Genomic DNA, 16,508 nt, shown 5'->3' on the forward strand with positions numbered 1-16,508 from the left:
CTCTCGTCCTCTGGCTTGAGATGGCTGCCACCTATGGGTCAGATGCTTGTCTGCAGTATTAAACAATTGGTAATTAAATATTTAATTTGTTTTCCCTAAACAGTGTAAAATTTTGGAAAAAAAATTTCACGAACATTAATTGTCTCGCACAACGAGTCTGTGTGCAAAATGTCAGCTCGATTGGATCACGGGAAGTGGGTTAAAAAACGACCAAAAGGTTTGCACGGTCGTAAGCAAGCAAGCAAGCACGCAAGCACGCAAGCAAGCAAGCGAACTTAATATAAAGGATTTAAAAACTCACGCGGACTGGGGCTGCCTGCCTGCTTAAGCGTGGGGTGAATTTAATTGTTGATGCTGCTCTTCCTGGAACGGTTGCGTCACGCTCCTCCAGTTAGTTACTGGCGCTGTGCGAGACAATGATGGTACGGCACTCTGTGCTCTCCGCACACTCACTGAGACACTCACTGACTCTGAGAAACTCGCTTAGCGACTCACTGAGACACTCGGTAAGACACTCACTGAGATACTCACTGAGACACTCACTGACACAATCGCTGAGACAATCAATGTGATACTCGCAGAGACACTCGATTAGAGACTCACTGAGACACTGAAACATTGAGAGCCTCTCTGAGACACTCACTGAGAAACTCACCGATATACTCACTGAGACACTGAGACACTCACCAACAGACTCAATTAGACACTCAGAAACTCACTGAGACATTCACTGAGACACTGAGACTCTCTCTGAGAGACGAGCATAGCCATGGCCACCCCAGCTGCTGTATCTGAGGAGCTCAGCTGCTCCATCTGCCTGGAGGCGTTCGTCTGCCCCTCCACGCTGAGCTGCGGACACTCGTTCTGCCTCCGGTGCCTGGAGGCCACCTGGGAGACGGCGAGCATCTTCAGCTGCCCGCAGTGCCGAGCGACCTTCCCTCTGCGACCCCAGCTGAGGAGGAACGTGGCCCTCGCCAACCTGGCGGAGCAGCTCAGAGTTGGAGACGGGATGGCCACGGCCGTCGTGTGTGACAACTGCTGTGATGGCCAGACTCCTGCAGTGAAGACCTGCCTGAGATGTGAGATGTCCTTATGTGCGACGCATTTGATGTCTCATATAGAGAATCCCAGGCTGAGTGATCACGTCCTGGTGGCTCCCACTGCGAACCTGGAGGAGCGACGGTGCCGTGAGCACAGAGATGAGCTGAAGTACTTCTGTGAACAGGATAAGATCCCGGTCTGCACAGGCTGCACCATCACTGGAGACCACTCCGGACACAGGGTCATCACGGTGGAAAAAGCGCAACAGACAAGACAGGTGAAGTGGCATGTTCTGTTGTAATCCACATTGTTACAGGAGGTTGAGAGATTTACATCAGTAGGTCGTGACCCCTCACCTCGAGAAGGTGAGCTCCTGTTGAGACCAAACGCCCCTTTACAGGGAGACCCAGGTAGAGGTGGCAGGGTGGCTCAGATATCAGAATATTGAGATGTTAAAGCTAAAATCTTGAGTTGGAATCTCGTTGGCCGCCCACGGTTTAAACCGGATTCTCAAGTTTAGTGAGTTGATAGTCTAAGCCCAGTTAACATTTGACAGCATGTTTTACATGAGAATACAAAATATTAGTTTGACTAAGTTAGAAACGTTACTATGTATCGTAGGGCGTGTGAGGAGCCGCTACACTCATCACTGGAAGATGTTTAAAACATTTTTGAATGTTAGTGATATTTTTCAATTATGTTGTCTCACAGGATATTGCATTGTACCACGGTAGCTCCCATTAGATTCTTCATCTCAATACATTACACGGATAGTGCAGTCGGGATACAATCGTGGGAAAAGTAAAAGTATAAATGGAGACGTATACAGAAATATAATGACAACAGTAGTGTGTATGTGTTTTTAACTTCTTTCATAGCCAACCGTGCCAATCAGAGATGCGGGATGATGATCTATCAGTGATCCACCAACGGCAATGGCGAGCACCGCGTATTTATTTACTTATCTACCACAACGCAGGAGGAGCTCAGAGTCAAGAAGGATGGGAGAGAAGAGAAGAGGAACACGGCTGCGTCACGGACATGGACACTCAGGGACGACTACCGGCACGTGGAGGTACAGAGAGAGATGGCAGCCGCACAAATCCCTCTTCTGGTTTGCCTAAGAATCATACTTCATTAAATCTCACACTTATCATTGACGAGCACTGCCCCACGCATCGGCGCGGGATATAACGTTGATGAATTGCAAGCAATTACAACTTGCTGGCTGCCTTCTTTCAATGTAACAAATCAACGACGTAAAACTGTTTGTCTGCCCGGACTTCTTTTTTAATCCCATTTATTTGAGCGCATAACATTTCTGAGACGTTAATCTTCAATTAAACGATTGCTTTCGTGTATTTTAACATATCAGTGAAATTTTTATTAAAACATTTGGGAAACATTACATCCGGTTTACGACGGCCCGATTTGCAACAAACGTTTATGACGTGAATAGAAGGCCACCACTGAACGACACAGAAACTTCATTTACGATGCAATTTATAACATGGCAGCAGTTTTAGTTTAGAGGGGGGGCGGAATCGATCCACGCTGGACGATGCATTGGCGACTTGCCCTGTCGATTCCTTTATTGATCACAACCACGATGCTTGCCATGGAAGCTTGCGATTCCTCCCTTCTGACCCCCAAAAAATGGACAGCACCAACTTAGACTGAGTGCAAGGGAGAGTGGACGTGAGTATTGCCTTCGAAATCAGCATTGATTGTCTATTTCAGCACGTTTTACTTAAAACAATAGAGCAAATGTTACGTGTATTTGCTCTGTATATTCGCAGACCTTTGACACAATTTCCTGGGAATGTCCTCAGCAAGAGAATTTGTTTCGATTTAATTCACGTTTCCCTCCGACGCATCGTTTGTTAGATGCAGAATGGGACGGACAGATAGACAGATTTTAATGATACCCATAGAGATGTTTTTAATTTTCCCCAGATAGACACTCAGCAACGTGTAGCTACGGACAGACGTATTTCCTATACTTCTCCTGCCTATGATAATTTCCCCTTATATTCCATTCTCATTCTCCCTGTGCTATATAGGTTCACGAGCTCGCAATGCACACGTCACCCACCTCCTCAGACATAATCGAGGTATGGTAACAATCATTACCTGTATGATACCACATTGCGTCGTTACCTAACAAGTGACTCAACAACTCGGCACTGTCTGTGTAGGAGTCTCTGCGTGGGATCAAGGTGCGGATCAGCCGAGAGTTTGAGCGCCGGAGGGAGCAGTTGAGGGAGGAGGAGAGGGAGACGCTGGAGCGCGTGGATGAGGAGGGCCGCTCTGTGCTGTCCCGCATCCAGGCGGACATCGCTCGCTACGAGAGCAGAGCACGCGGCCTGGAGCAGGAGATCAACCAGCTGCTCGCCGCCCTCGCCGTGCAGGACCCGCTCTACTTCCTGCAGGTGGCACCACCTCCATTCACTCGCCGTGGTGGCTAGGAGATGTTATCTACCTCGCCTGATATGCAGGAGGTCGTGGGTTCCATACCAACCCTGACGTCTGCTGTATATTTGGAGTTTGCGCCTCTCTCTCTATCCTCGTGGATGCGTGGATATTTTCGGGGTCCCTCGGTTTTTTCTTCCAAATATAGAATCAACATTAAGTGTTTAGAGTAATTTGCTGCTATAAATTTCCACACGATAAGCAACTTCGTTGAGTTATAATTTTTGGCAAGGTTACTTCTGAAGCATAGCTGTGTAGCCCAGTGGGCCTTACTTGCTAAGGCTTAAAAAAATGTTTTTAAGAGTTTATACTCACAGCCTTGGTTCATCAGAGGGTTTATCTAGAACCAGCAGCTGTGCACCGCCCTGTGAGACGTTGACATTGTTTGCAATTTTATTTCAGTGTTTTTAGATCTGGGAGCAAGTGGCGGTGTCCCAAAATAGATGCGCGTTTGCTTCCATGTGACATTCAGACCTGGACTTGTCCAGTACAACATCGCCATTTACCTCACCTGCTATGCAGGAGGCCGTGGGTTTGACCCTGAACCCCGACGATGCCTGCTGTTAATTTGGAGTTTTAGTCTCTATTTCTCTTTGGTACCACGTAGATTTTTTTTCCAGGTCCTCTGGTTTTTCACTCCACATTTAGAATCAACATCATGCATTCAGAGTACTTGGCTGCTATTATAAATGTCCACATAAGCCAGTTCGTTGAGCTATCACTTGTGATAGCCAGCTCGCTACTGAACAAGAGCTACATAGCCAAGTGGGCCTTACCTGGTTAAATAAAACGTTTTGTTTATTCAGAGTTCAAAAACACGAGTTGTTGAACATTAATTAACCATTTCGTTAGCTGTTAGACTGGACCTGCAAAGAGTGGTTTTGTCATTTGTTGGAGTCCGTGTCCAGTTAAACGGAGCCTGTTTTTGATTTAAAAAAATATAAGAATAGGCTCAACAGTACAAAGGCAATGCAAGTATCAAAGTATTAATAGCCCTGGTTGAACAGTGATGCCTTGCAATAGGTATCTGTTTGGTGTTTGAACATCTTAACACATATTTTAATTGCCAAAAAGGGATTTGGCCTCTTCTTAATTTTTTCATCATATCAATATTGGCAATTAGGTCCGAATGGTAACTCTGTCCTTCACAATTCTCCGTTAACAGGTGTTTGTTATTTCCCTGATGTCGCGCTCCACTGTAAGCGGCAGGTGACTGTGTGGAGGTGAGGCATCTGTTTAGGATGTCAATGTTAATGTGAAATGCGGGTTTGTGTTTTTCAGGATCCCCTGACTGAGAGTCTCAGGTAAGTACCAACCCAGACTCAAACTGGATCTCTGTCTGCCACCTGGTGGACAAATCAGTGAACGATCGTGATGTGCTTCCTAATAAACCCAATTGTATGAAATTCTAACCCATGTTGTCCGTGTGTAGAGAGACATGAACCTGAATTAGACTCTGCGTGTCCCGTGCTGTGTGAGTGGAGGGACTGCACCCTCCATAGACTCTGCGTGTCCCGTGCTGTTTGAGTGGAAGTACTGCACCCTCCATAGACTCTGCGTGCCCCTCGCTGTGTGAGTGGAGGGACGGCACCCTCCATAGACTCTGCGTGTCCCGTGCTGACTGCAGGAGCTCGGACTCGCAGGTGATCCAGGATGCGCCTCCTCCCACATTCAGTCACCAAGAGCTCACAGAGGTCATCTCGCTAGGAGGAGTGAATATGAAGCGCATGGCTCTCGTGTGTGAGTCGCTCTCTCTCTGCACTGATCTCTGTCAACATCGTTCATTACAAACACAACGATGCAGACCGGCACCGCTCGGTAGGCTGCTGCACTTTGTTTCAGACAGGTGGCGTATCCTTGGGGCGTGCATCTTTAAAAGTTTTATTTTACCAAGGTCCTCTGAGCTATTTGGATCCTTTTTAGAAGGGAATTGACCACAAATGACCGCTCAACGAAGTGGATTATCACGTGGAAATTTGTAGTAGCAGCCAAATGATCTTAACGCATGACGTTGAGTCTAAATATGGAGTGGAAAACTGGTGTGCCTCTGCTGGTTGTAGATAAACCCTCTGATAAACCAATGGTGTGAGTATAAACTATTACATAAAAAAATACTTTACCAGGTAAGACCCACTGAGCTATATAGCTCTGTCATAGTCATAATTGGCTGTGATGCTTCCATCCTACCTGCCTATGTTAGCAGGTATTTCTGACTCTATATAGTCGGAAATATATAAAGTCTGAAGCAGAGCTATATAGCTCTGCAAAAACGATAACTCAGCAAAGTGGCTTATCGTGTCGAAATGTATTGCAGCAAATTCCTCAACTTGTGATGCTGATTCTAAATTTGGAGGGAAAAACCGGAGGACCTGGAAAGAAATCTACGTGTCCACGAGGAGAGAGAGACGCAAACTCTAAATATATAGCAGACGTGAGGGTTTGGATCGAACCCACGACCTGGTGCATGCCAGGCGAGGTAGTTAACATCAGGCGGATCGAGGGTAAGCCCAGTGATAAATACAGGCATAGGGACACAGAGTGAAACACTGTACATACAGTGCCTGCAAATACAAAGATCCCCGGTGTAGCCTTAACAGACTGTTTGGGCAAGTGCTGCTAGTGAGCAGCAGCATCTGTGAAGGCCGGCACGGCACGCGAGGGGGTGGGTGGCCAGCACCACGCCCGGCCGCCTTTGTCTCCCTCACATTAGCAGAGGGCAGTGCAGCGTGAACCATTGTTGTACTGCACCTCTACGCTTCTACGTTCACGATCCCCACCATCGCCAATGCGCACCGATGAGAGCGGTGAAGTATGGTCAAATAACCCCCCCCGCAGGACGTGCACGGCGCGGGGAGGCACTCATCCAGCAGCGGAGTGACACACAATGTCTGTGCGTGGGTGTGAGAGTGTGCGAGGCTGTGACACACAATGACTGTGAGTGGGTGTGAGAGTGTGCGAGGCTGTAACACACAATGTCTGTGCGTGGGTGTGAGAGTGTGCGAGGCTGTGACACACAATGTCTGTGTGTGGATGTTAGAGTGTGCGAGGCTGTGACACACAATGACTGTGAGTGGGTGTGAGAGTGTGCGAGGCTGTAACACACAATGTCTTTGCGTGGGTGTGAGAGTGTGCGAGGCTGTGACACACAATGTCTGTGCGTGGGTGTGAGAGTGTGCGCGGCTGTGACACACAATGTCTGTGCGAGGTTGTGACACACAATGTCTGTGCGTGGGTGTGAGAGTGTGCAAGGCTGTGACACACAATGTCTGTGTGTGGATGTGAAAGTGTGCGAGGCTGTGACACACAATGTCTGTGTGTGGGTGTGAGAGTGTGCGAGGCTGACACACAATGTCTGTGTGTGGGTGTGAGAGTGTGCGAGGCTGTGACACACAATGTCTGTGCGTGGGTGTGAGAGTGTGCAAGGCTGTGACACACAATGTCTGTGTGTGGATGTTAGAGTGTGCGAGGCTGTGACACACAATGTCTGTGTGTGGATGTGAGAGTGTGCGAGGCTGTGCCACACAATGTCTGTGCGCGGATGTGAGAGTGTCCGAGGCTGTGACACACAATGTCTGTGCGTGGGTGTGAGAGTGTGCGAGGCTGTGACACACAATGTCTGTGCGTGGGTGTGAGAGTGTGCGAGGCTGTGACACACAATGTCTGTGTGTGGGTGTGAGATTGTGCGAGGCTGTGACACACAATGTATGTGCGTGGATTTGAGAGTGTGCGAGGCTGTGACACACAATGTCTGTGCGTGGGTGTGAGCGTGTGCGAGGCTGTGACACACAATGACTGTGAGTGGGTGTGAGAGTGTGCGAGGCTGTAACACACAATGTCTGTGTGTGGGTGTGAGAGTTTGCGAGGCTGTGACACACAATGTCTGTGTGTGGATGTTAGAGTGTGCGAGGCTGTGACACACAATGACTGTGCGTGGGTGTGAGAGTGTGCGAGGCTGTGACACACAATGTCTGTGTGTGAGAGTGTGCGAGGCTGTGACACATACTGTCTGTGTGTGGGTGTGAGAGTGTGCGAGGCTGTAACACACAATGTCTGTGCGTGGGTGTGAGAGTGTGCGAGGCTGTGACACACAATGTCTGTGTGTGGATGTTAGAGTGTGCGAAGCTGTGACACACAATGACTGTTAGTGGGTGTGAGAGTGTGCGAGGCTGTGACACACAATGTCTGTGCGTGGGTGTGAGAGTGTGCAAGGCTGTGACACACAATGTCTGTGTGTGGATGTGAAAGTGTGCGAGGCTGTGACACACAATGTCTGTGTGTGGGTGTGAGAGTGTGCGGGGCTGACACACAATGTCTGTGTGTGGGTGTGAGAGTGTGCAGGGCTGTGACACACAATGTCTGTGTGTGGATGTGAGAGTGTGCGAGGCTGTGACACACAATGTCTGTGTGTGGGTGTGAGATTGTGCGAGGCTGTGACACACAATGTATGTGCGTGGATTTGAGAGTGTGCGAGGCTGTGACACACTGTCTGTGCGTGGGTGTGAGCGTGTGCGAGGCTGTGACACACAATGACTGTGAGTGGGTGTGAGAGTGTGCGAGGCTGTAACACACATTGTCTGTGCGTGGATGTGAGAGTGTGCGAGGCTGTGACACACAATGTCTGTGTATGGATGTTAGAGTGTGCGAGGCTGTGACACACAATGACTGTGAGTGGGTGTGAGAGTGTGCGAGGCTGTAACACACGATGTCTGTGTGTGGGTGTGAGATTGTGCGAGGCTGTGACACACAATGTCTGTGTGTGGATGTTAGAGTGTGCGCGGCTGTGACACACAATGACTGTGAGTGGGTGTGAGAGTGTGCGAGGCTGTAACACACAATGTCTGTGCGTGGGTGTGAGAGTGTGCGAGGCTGTGACACACAATGTCTGTGTGTGGATGTTAGAGTGTGCGAGGCTGTGACACACAATGTCTGTGTGTGGATGTGAGCGTGTGCGAGGCTGTGACACACAATGTCTATGCGCGGATGTGAGTGTGTCCGAGGCTGTGACACACAATGTCTGTGCGTGGGTGTGAGAGTGTGCGAGGCTGTGACACACTGTCTGTGTGTGGATGTTAGAGTGTGCGAGGTTGTGACACACAATGACTGTGAGTGGGTGTGAGAGTGTGCGAGGCTGTAACACACAATGTCTGTGCGCGGATGTGAGAGTGTCCGAGGCTGTGACACACAATGTCTGTGCGTGGGTGTGAGAGTGTGCGAGGCTGTGACACACAATGTCTTTGCGTGGGTGTGAGAGTGTGCGAGGCTGTGACACACAATGTCTGTGTGTGGGTGTGAGATTGTTGCGAGGCTGTGACACACAATGTATGTGCGTGGATTTGAGAGTGTGCGAGGCTGTGACACACAATGTCTGTGCGTGGGTGTGAGCGTGTGCGAGGCTGTGACACACAATGACTGTGAGTGGGTGTGAGAGTGTGCGAGGCTGTAACACACAATGTCTGTGTGTGGGTGTGAGCGTTTGCGAGGCTGTGACACACAATGTCTGTGTGTGGATGCTAGAGTGTGCGAGGCTGTGACACACTGTCTGTGCGTGGATGTGAGAGTGTGCGAGGCTGTGACACATAATGTCTGTGTGTGGATGTGAGAGTTTACGAGGCTGTGACTCACAATGACTGTGAGTGGTTGTGAGTGTGCGAGGCTGTAACACACAATGTCTGTGCGTGGATGTGAGAGTGTGCGAGGCTGTGACACACAATGTCTGTGTGTGGATGTTAGAGTGTGCGAGGCTGTGACACACAATGACTGTGAGTGGGTGTGAGACTGTGCGAGGCTGTAACACACAATGTCTGTGCGTGGGTGTGAGAGTGTGCGAGGCTGTGACACACAATGTCTGTGTGTGGGTGTGAGAGTGTGCGGGGCTGACACACAATGTCTGTGCGAGGTTGTGACACACAATGTCTGTGCGTGGGTGTGAGAGTGTGCGAGGCTGTGACACACAATGTCTGTGTGTGGATGTGAGAGTGTGCGAGGCTGTGCCACACAATGTCTGTGCGCGGATGTGAGAGTGTCCGAGGCTGTGACACACAATGTCTGTGCGTGGGTGTGAGAGTGTGCGAGGCTGTGACACACAATGTCTGTGCGTGGGTGTGAGAGTGTTGCGAGGCTGTGACACACAATGTCTGTGTGTGGGTGTGAGATTGTGCGAGGCTGTGACACACAATGTTTGTGCGTGGATTTGAGAGTGTGCGAGGCTGTGACACACAATGTCTGTGCGTGGGTGTGAGCGTGTGCGAGGCTGTGACACACAATGACTGTGAGTGGGTGTGAGAGTGTGCGAGGCTGTAACACACAATGTCTGTGTGTGGGTGTGAGAGTTTGCGAGGCTGTGACACACAATGTCTGTGTGTGGGTGTGAGAGTGTGCGAGGCTGTGACACACAATGTCTGTGTGTGAGAGTGTGCGAGGCTGTGACACATACTGTCTGTGTGTGGGTGTGAGAGTGTGCGAGGCTGTAACACACAATGTCTGTGCGTGGGTGTGAGAGTGTGCGAGGCTGTGACACACAATGTCTGTGTGTGGATGTTAGAGTGTGCGAAGCTGTGACACACAATGACTGTTAGTGGGTGTGAGAGTGTGCGAGGCTGTGACACACAATGTCTGTGCGTGGGTGTGAGAGTGTGCAAGGCTGTGACACACAATGTCTGTGTGTGGATGTGAAAGTGTGCGAGGCTGTGACACACAATGTCTGTGTGTGGGTGTGAGAGTGTGCGGGGCTGACACACAATGTCTGTGTGTGGGTGTGAGAGTGTGCAAGGCTGTGACACACAATGTCTGTGTGTGGATGTTAGAGTGTGCGAGGCTGTGACACACAATGTCTGTGTGTGGATGTGAGAGTGTGCGAGGCTGTGCCACACAATGTCTCTGCGCGGATGTGAGAGTGTCCGATGCTGTGACACACAATGTCTGTGCGTGGGTGTGAGAGTGTGCGAGGCTGTGACACACAATGTCTGTGTGTGGGTGTGAGATTGTGCGAGGCTGTGACACACAATGTATGTGCGTGGATTTGAGAGTGTGCGAGGCTGTGACACTGTCTGTGCGTGGGTGTGAGCGTGTGCGAGGCTGTGACACACAATGACTGTGAGTGGGTGTGAGAGTGTGCGAGGCTGTAACACACATTGTCTGTGCGTGGATGTGAGAGTGTGCGAGGCTGTGACACACAATGACTGGGAGTGGGTGTGAGAGTGTGCGAGGCTGTAACACACAATGTCTGTGCGTGGGTGTGAGAGTGTGCGAGGCTGTGACACACAATGTCTGTGTGTGGATGTTAGAGTGTGCGAGGCTGTGACACACAATGTCTGTGTGTGGATGTGAGCGTGTGCGAGGCTGTGACACACAATGTCTATGCGCGGATGTGAGTGTGTCCGAGGCTGTGACACACAATGTCTGTGCGTGGGTGTGAGAGTGTGCGAAGCTGTGACACACAATGTCTGTGCGTGGATTTGAGAGTGTGCGAGGCTGTAACACACAATGTCTTTGCGTGGGTGTGAGAGTGTCCGAGGCTGTGACACACAATGTCTGTGCGTGGGTGTGAGAGTGTGCGAGGCTGTGACACACAATGTCTGTGCGTGGGTGTGAGAGTGTTGCGAGGCTGTGACACACAATGTCTGTGTGTGGGTGTGAGATTGTGCGAGGCTGTGACACACAATGTATGTGCGTGGATTTGAGAGTGTGCGAGGCTGTGACACACAATGTCTGTGCGTGGGTGTGAGCGTGTGCGAGGCTGTGACACACAATGACTGTGAGTGGGTGTGAGAGTGTGCGAGGCTGTAACACACAATGTCTGTGTGTGGGTGTGAGAGTGTTGCGAGGCTGTGACACACAATGTCTGTGTGTGGGTGTGAGAGTGTGCGAGGCTGTGACACACAATGTCTGTGTGTGAGAGTGTGCGAGGCTGTGACACATACTGTCTGTGTGTGGGTGTGAGAGTGTGCGAGGCTGTAACACACAATGTCTGTGCGTGGGTGTGAGAGTGTGCGAGGCTGTGACACACAATGTCTGTGTGTGGATGTTAGAGTGTGCGAAGCTGTGACACACAATGACTGTTAGTGGGTGTGAGAGTGTGCGAGGCTGTGACACACAATGTCTGTGCGTGGGTGTGAGAGTGTGCAAGGCTGTGACACACAATGTCTGTGTGTGGATGTGAAAGTGTGCGAGGCTGTGACACACAATGTCTGTGTGTGGGTGTGAGAGTGTGCGGGGCTGACACACAATGTCTGTGTGTGGGTGTGAGAGTGTGCAAGGCTGTGACACACAATGTCTGTGTGTGGATGTGAGAGTGTGCGAGGCTGTGCCACACAATGTCTCTGCGCGGATGTGAGAGTGTCCGATGCTGTGACACACAATGTCTGTGCGTGGGTGTGAGAGTGTGCGAGGCTGTGACACACAATGTCTGTGTGTGGGTGTGAGATTGTGCGAGGCTGTGACACACAATGTATGTGCGTGGATTTGAGAGTGTGCGAGGCTGTGACACACTGTCTGTGCGTGGGTGTGAGCGTGTGCGAGGCTGTGACACACAATGACTGTGAGTGGGTGTGAGAGTGTGCGAGGCTGTAACACACATTGTCTGTGCGTGGATGTGAGAGTGTGCGAGGCTGTGACACACAATGACTGGGAGTGGGTGTGAGAGTGTGCGAGGCTGTAACACACAATGTCTGTGCGTGGGTGTGAGAGTGTGCGAGGCTGTGACACACAATGTCTGTGTGTGGATGTTAGAGTGTGCGAGGCTGTGACACACAATGTCTGTGTGTGGATGTGAGCGTGTGCGAGGCTGTGACACACAATGTCTATGCGCGGATGTGAGTGTGTCCGAGGCTGTGACACACAATGTCTGTGCGTGGGTGTGAGAGTGTGCGAAGCTGTGACACACAATGTCTGTGCGTGGATTTGAGAGTGTGCGAGGCTGTAACACACAATGTCTTTGCGTGGGTGTGAGAGTGTGCGAGGCTGTGACACACAATGTCTGTGCGTGGGTGTGAGAGTGTGCGCAGCTGTGACACACAATGTCTGTGCGAGGTTGTGACACACAATGTCTGTGCGTGGGTGTGAGAGTGTGCAAGGCTGTGACACACAATGTCTGTGTGTGGATGTGAAAGTGTGCGAGGCTGTGACACACAATGTCTGTGTGTGGGTGTGAGAGTGTGCGGGGCTGACACACAATGTCTGTGTGTGGGTGTGAGAGTGTGCGAGGCTGTGACACACAATGTCTGTGTGTGGATGTTAGAGTGTGCGAGGCTGTGACACACAATGACTGTGAGTGGGTGTGAGAGTGTGCGAGGCTGTAACACACAATGTCTTTGCGTGGGTGTGAGAGTGTGCGAGGCTGTGACACACAATGTCTGTGCGTGGGTGTGAGAGTGTGCGCGGCTGTGACACACAATGTCTGTGCGAGGTTGTGACACACAATGTCTGTGCGTGGGTGTGAGAGTGTGCAAGGCTGTGACACACAATGTCTGTGTGTGGATGTGAAAGTGTGCGAGGCTGTGACACACAATGTCTGTGTGTGGGTGTGAGAGTGTGCGAGGCTGACACACAATGTCTGTGTGTGGGTGTGAGAGTGTGCGAGGCTGTGACACATAATGTCTGTGCGTGGGTGTGAGAGTGTGCAAGGCTGTGACACACAATGTCTGTGTGTGGATGTTAGAGTGTGCGAGGCTGTGACACACAATGTCTGTGTGTGGATGTGAGAGTGTGCGAGGCTGTGCCACACAATGTCTGTGCGCGGATGTGAGAGTGTCCGAGGCTGTGACACACAATGTCTGTGCGTGGGTGTGAGAGTGTGCGAGGCTGTGACACACAATGTCTGTGCGTGGGTGTGAGAGTGTGCGAGGCTGTGACACACAATGTCTGTGTGTGGGTGTGAGATTGTGCGAGGCTGTGACACACAATGTATGTGCGTGGATTTGAGAGTGTGCGAGGCTGTGACACACAATGTCTGTGCGTGGGTGTGAGCGTGTGCGAGGCTGTGACACACAATGACTGTGAGTGGGTGTGAGAGTGTGCGAGGCTGTAACACACAATTTCTGTGTGTGGGTGTGAGAGTTTGCGAGGCTGTGACACACAATGTCTGTGTGTGGATGTTAGAGTGTGCGAGGCTGTGACACACAATGACTGTGCGTGGGTGTGAGAGTGTGCGAGGCTGTGACACACAATGTCTGTGTGTGAGAGTGTGCGAGGCTGTGACACATACTGTCTGTGTGTGGGTGTGAGAGTGTGCGAGGCTGTAACACACAATGTCTGTGCGTGGGTGTGAGAGTGTGCGAGGCTGTGACACACAATGTCTGTGTGTGGATGTTAGAGTGTGCGAAGCTGTGACACACAATGACTGTTAGTGGGTGTGAGAGTGTGCGAGGCTGTGACACACAATGTCTGTGCGTGGGTGTGAGAGTGTGCAAGGCTGTGACACACAATGTCTGTGTGTGGATGTGAAAGTGTGCGAGGCTGTGACACACAATGTCTGTGTGTGGGTGTGAGAGTGTGCGGGGCTGACACACAATGTCTGTGTGTGGGTGTGAGAGTGTGCAGGGCTGTGACACACAATGTCTGTGTGTGGATGTGAGAGTGTGCGAGGCTGTGCCACACAATGTCTCTGCGCGGATGTGAGAGTGTCCGATGCTGTGACACACAATGTCTGTGCGTGGGTGTGAGAGTGTGCGAGGCTGTGACACACAATGTCTGTGTGTGGGTGTGAGATTGTGCGAGGCTGTGACACACAATGTATGTGCGTGGATTTGAGAGTGTGCGAGGCTGTGACACACTGTCTGTGCGTGGGTGTGAGCGTGTGCGAGGCTGTGACACACAATGACTGTGAGTGGGTGTGAGAGTGTGCGAGGCTGTAACACACATTGTCTGTGCGTGGATGTGAGAGTGTGCGAGGCTGTGACACACAATGTCTGTGTATGGATGTTAGAGTGTGCGAGGCTGTGACACACAATGACTGTGAGTGGGTGTGAGAGTGTGCGAGGCTGTAACACACGATGTCTGTGTGTGGGTGTGAGATTGTGCGAGGCTGTGACACACAATGTCTGTGTGTGGATGTTAGAGTGTGCGCGGCTGTGACACACAATGACTGTGAGTGGGTGTGAGAGTGTGCGAGGCTGTAACACACAATGTCTGTGCGTGGGTGTGAGAGTGTGCGAGGCTGTGACACACAATGTCTGTGTGTGGATGTTAGAGTGTGCGAGGCTGTGACACACAATGTCTGTGTGTGGATGTGAGCGTGTGCGAGGCTGTGACACACAATGTCTATGCGCGGATGTGAGTGTGTCCGAGGCTGTGACACACAATGTCTGTGCGTGGGTGTGAGAGTGTGCGAGGCTGTGACACACTGTCTGTGTGTGGATGTTAGAGTGTGCGAGGCTGTGACACACAATGACTGTGAGTGGGTGTGAGAGTGTGCGAGGCTGTAACACACAATGTCTGTGCGCGGATGTGAGAGTGTCCGAGGCTGTGACACACAATGTCTGTGCGTGGGTGTGAGAGTGTGCGAGGCTGTGACACACAATGTCTTTGCGTGGGTGTGAGAGTGTGCGAGGCTGTGACACACAATGTCTGTGTGTGGGTGTGAGATTGTTGCGAGGCTGTGACACACAATGTATGTGCGTGGATTTGAGAGTGTGCGAGGCTGTGACACACAATGTCTGTGCGTGGGTGTGAGCGTGTGCGAGGCTGTGACACACAATGACTGTGAGTGGGTGTGAGAGTGTGCGAGGCTGTAACACACAATGTCTGTGTGTGGGTGTGAGCGTTTGCGAGGCTGTGACACACAATGTCTGTGTGTGGATGTTAGAGTGTGCGAGGCTGTGACACACTGTCTGTGCGTGGATGTGAGAGTGTGCGAGGCTGTGACACATAATGTCTGTGTGTGGATGTGAGAGTTTACGAGGCTGTGACTCACAATGACTGTGAGTGGGTGTGAGTGTGCGAGGCTGTAACACACAATGTCTGTGCGTGGATGTGAGAGTGTGCGAGGCTGTGACACACAATGTCTGTGTGTGGATGTTAGAGTGTGCGAGGCTGTGACACACAATGACTGTGAGTGGGTGTGAGACTGTGCGAGGCTGTAACACACAATGTCTGTGCGTGGGTGTGAGAGTGTGCGAGGCTGTGACACACAATGTCTGTGTGTGGGTGTGAGAGTGTGCGGGGCTGACACACAATGTCTGTGCGAGGTTGTGACACACAATGTCTGTGCGTGGGTGTGAGAGTGTGCGAGGCTGTGACACACAATGTCTGTGTGTGGATGTGAGAGTGTGCGAGGCTGTGCCACACAATGTCTGTGCGCGGATGTGAGAGTGTCCGAGGCTGTGACACACAATGTCTGTGCGTGGGTGTGAGAGTGTGCGAGGCTGTGACACACAATGTCTGTGCGTGGGTGTGAGAGTGTTGCGAGGCTGTGACACACAATGTCTGTGTGTGGGTGTGAGATTGTGCGAGGCTGTGACACACAATGTTTGTGCGTGGATTTGAGAGTGTGCGAGGCTGTGACACACAATGTCTGTGCGTGGGTGTGAGCGTGTGCGAGGCTGTGACACACAATGACTGTGAGTGGGTTGAGAGTGTGCGAGGCTGTAACACACAATGTCTGTGTGTGGTGTGAGAGTTTGCGAGGCTGTGACACACAATGTCGTGTGTGTGGGTGTGAGAGTGTGCGAGGCTGTGACACACATGTCTGTGTGTGAGAGTGTGCGAGGCTGTGACACATACTGTCTTGTGTGGGTTGTGAGAGTGTGCGAGGCTGTAACACACAATGTCTGTGCGTGGAGAGTGTGCGAGCTGGACACCAATGGTCTGTGTGTGGATGTAGAGTGTGCGAAGCTGTGACACACAATGACTGTTAGTGGTGTGAGAGTGTGCGAGCCGTGCACACAATGTCTTTGTCGTGGTGTGCAGTGTGCAGGCTGTGACACACATGTCTGGTGTGGATGTGAAAGTGTGTGAAAGTGTGCGAGGCTGTGACCACAATGTCTGTGCGTGGGTGTGAG

The 16,508-nt window shown here is 51.2% G+C and overlaps 1 protein-coding gene across 1 annotated transcript in view; it reads left to right on the forward strand.

The window, feature by feature from the left end:
* The first annotated feature begins 744 nt into the window (after positions 1 to 744).
* The window catches only part of LOC133359714 (E3 ubiquitin/ISG15 ligase TRIM25-like), a 45,418-nt gene continuing 29,654 nt past the window's right edge, over positions 745 to 16,508 (forward strand). Inside the window, exons 1-5 of the mRNA XM_061578234.1 lie at positions 745 to 1,318; positions 2,021 to 2,116; positions 3,240 to 3,473; positions 4,795 to 4,817; positions 5,141 to 5,253. Of these exons, the coding sequence (XP_061434218.1) occupies positions 770 to 1,318; positions 2,021 to 2,116; positions 3,240 to 3,473; positions 4,795 to 4,817; positions 5,141 to 5,253 (1,015 nt within the window). The 5' untranslated portion in view covers positions 745 to 769. The remainder of the gene's footprint in view (positions 1,319 to 2,020; positions 2,117 to 3,239; positions 3,474 to 4,794; positions 4,818 to 5,140; positions 5,254 to 16,508) is intronic.

Source organism: Lethenteron reissneri, chromosome 65 (genome assembly GCF_015708825.2).
Source record: "Lethenteron reissneri isolate LAM-NWPU_2019-01 chromosome 65, ASM1570882v1, whole genome shotgun sequence".
Taxonomy (NCBI): Eukaryota; Metazoa; Chordata; class Hyperoartia; order Petromyzontiformes; family Petromyzontidae; genus Lethenteron; species Lethenteron reissneri.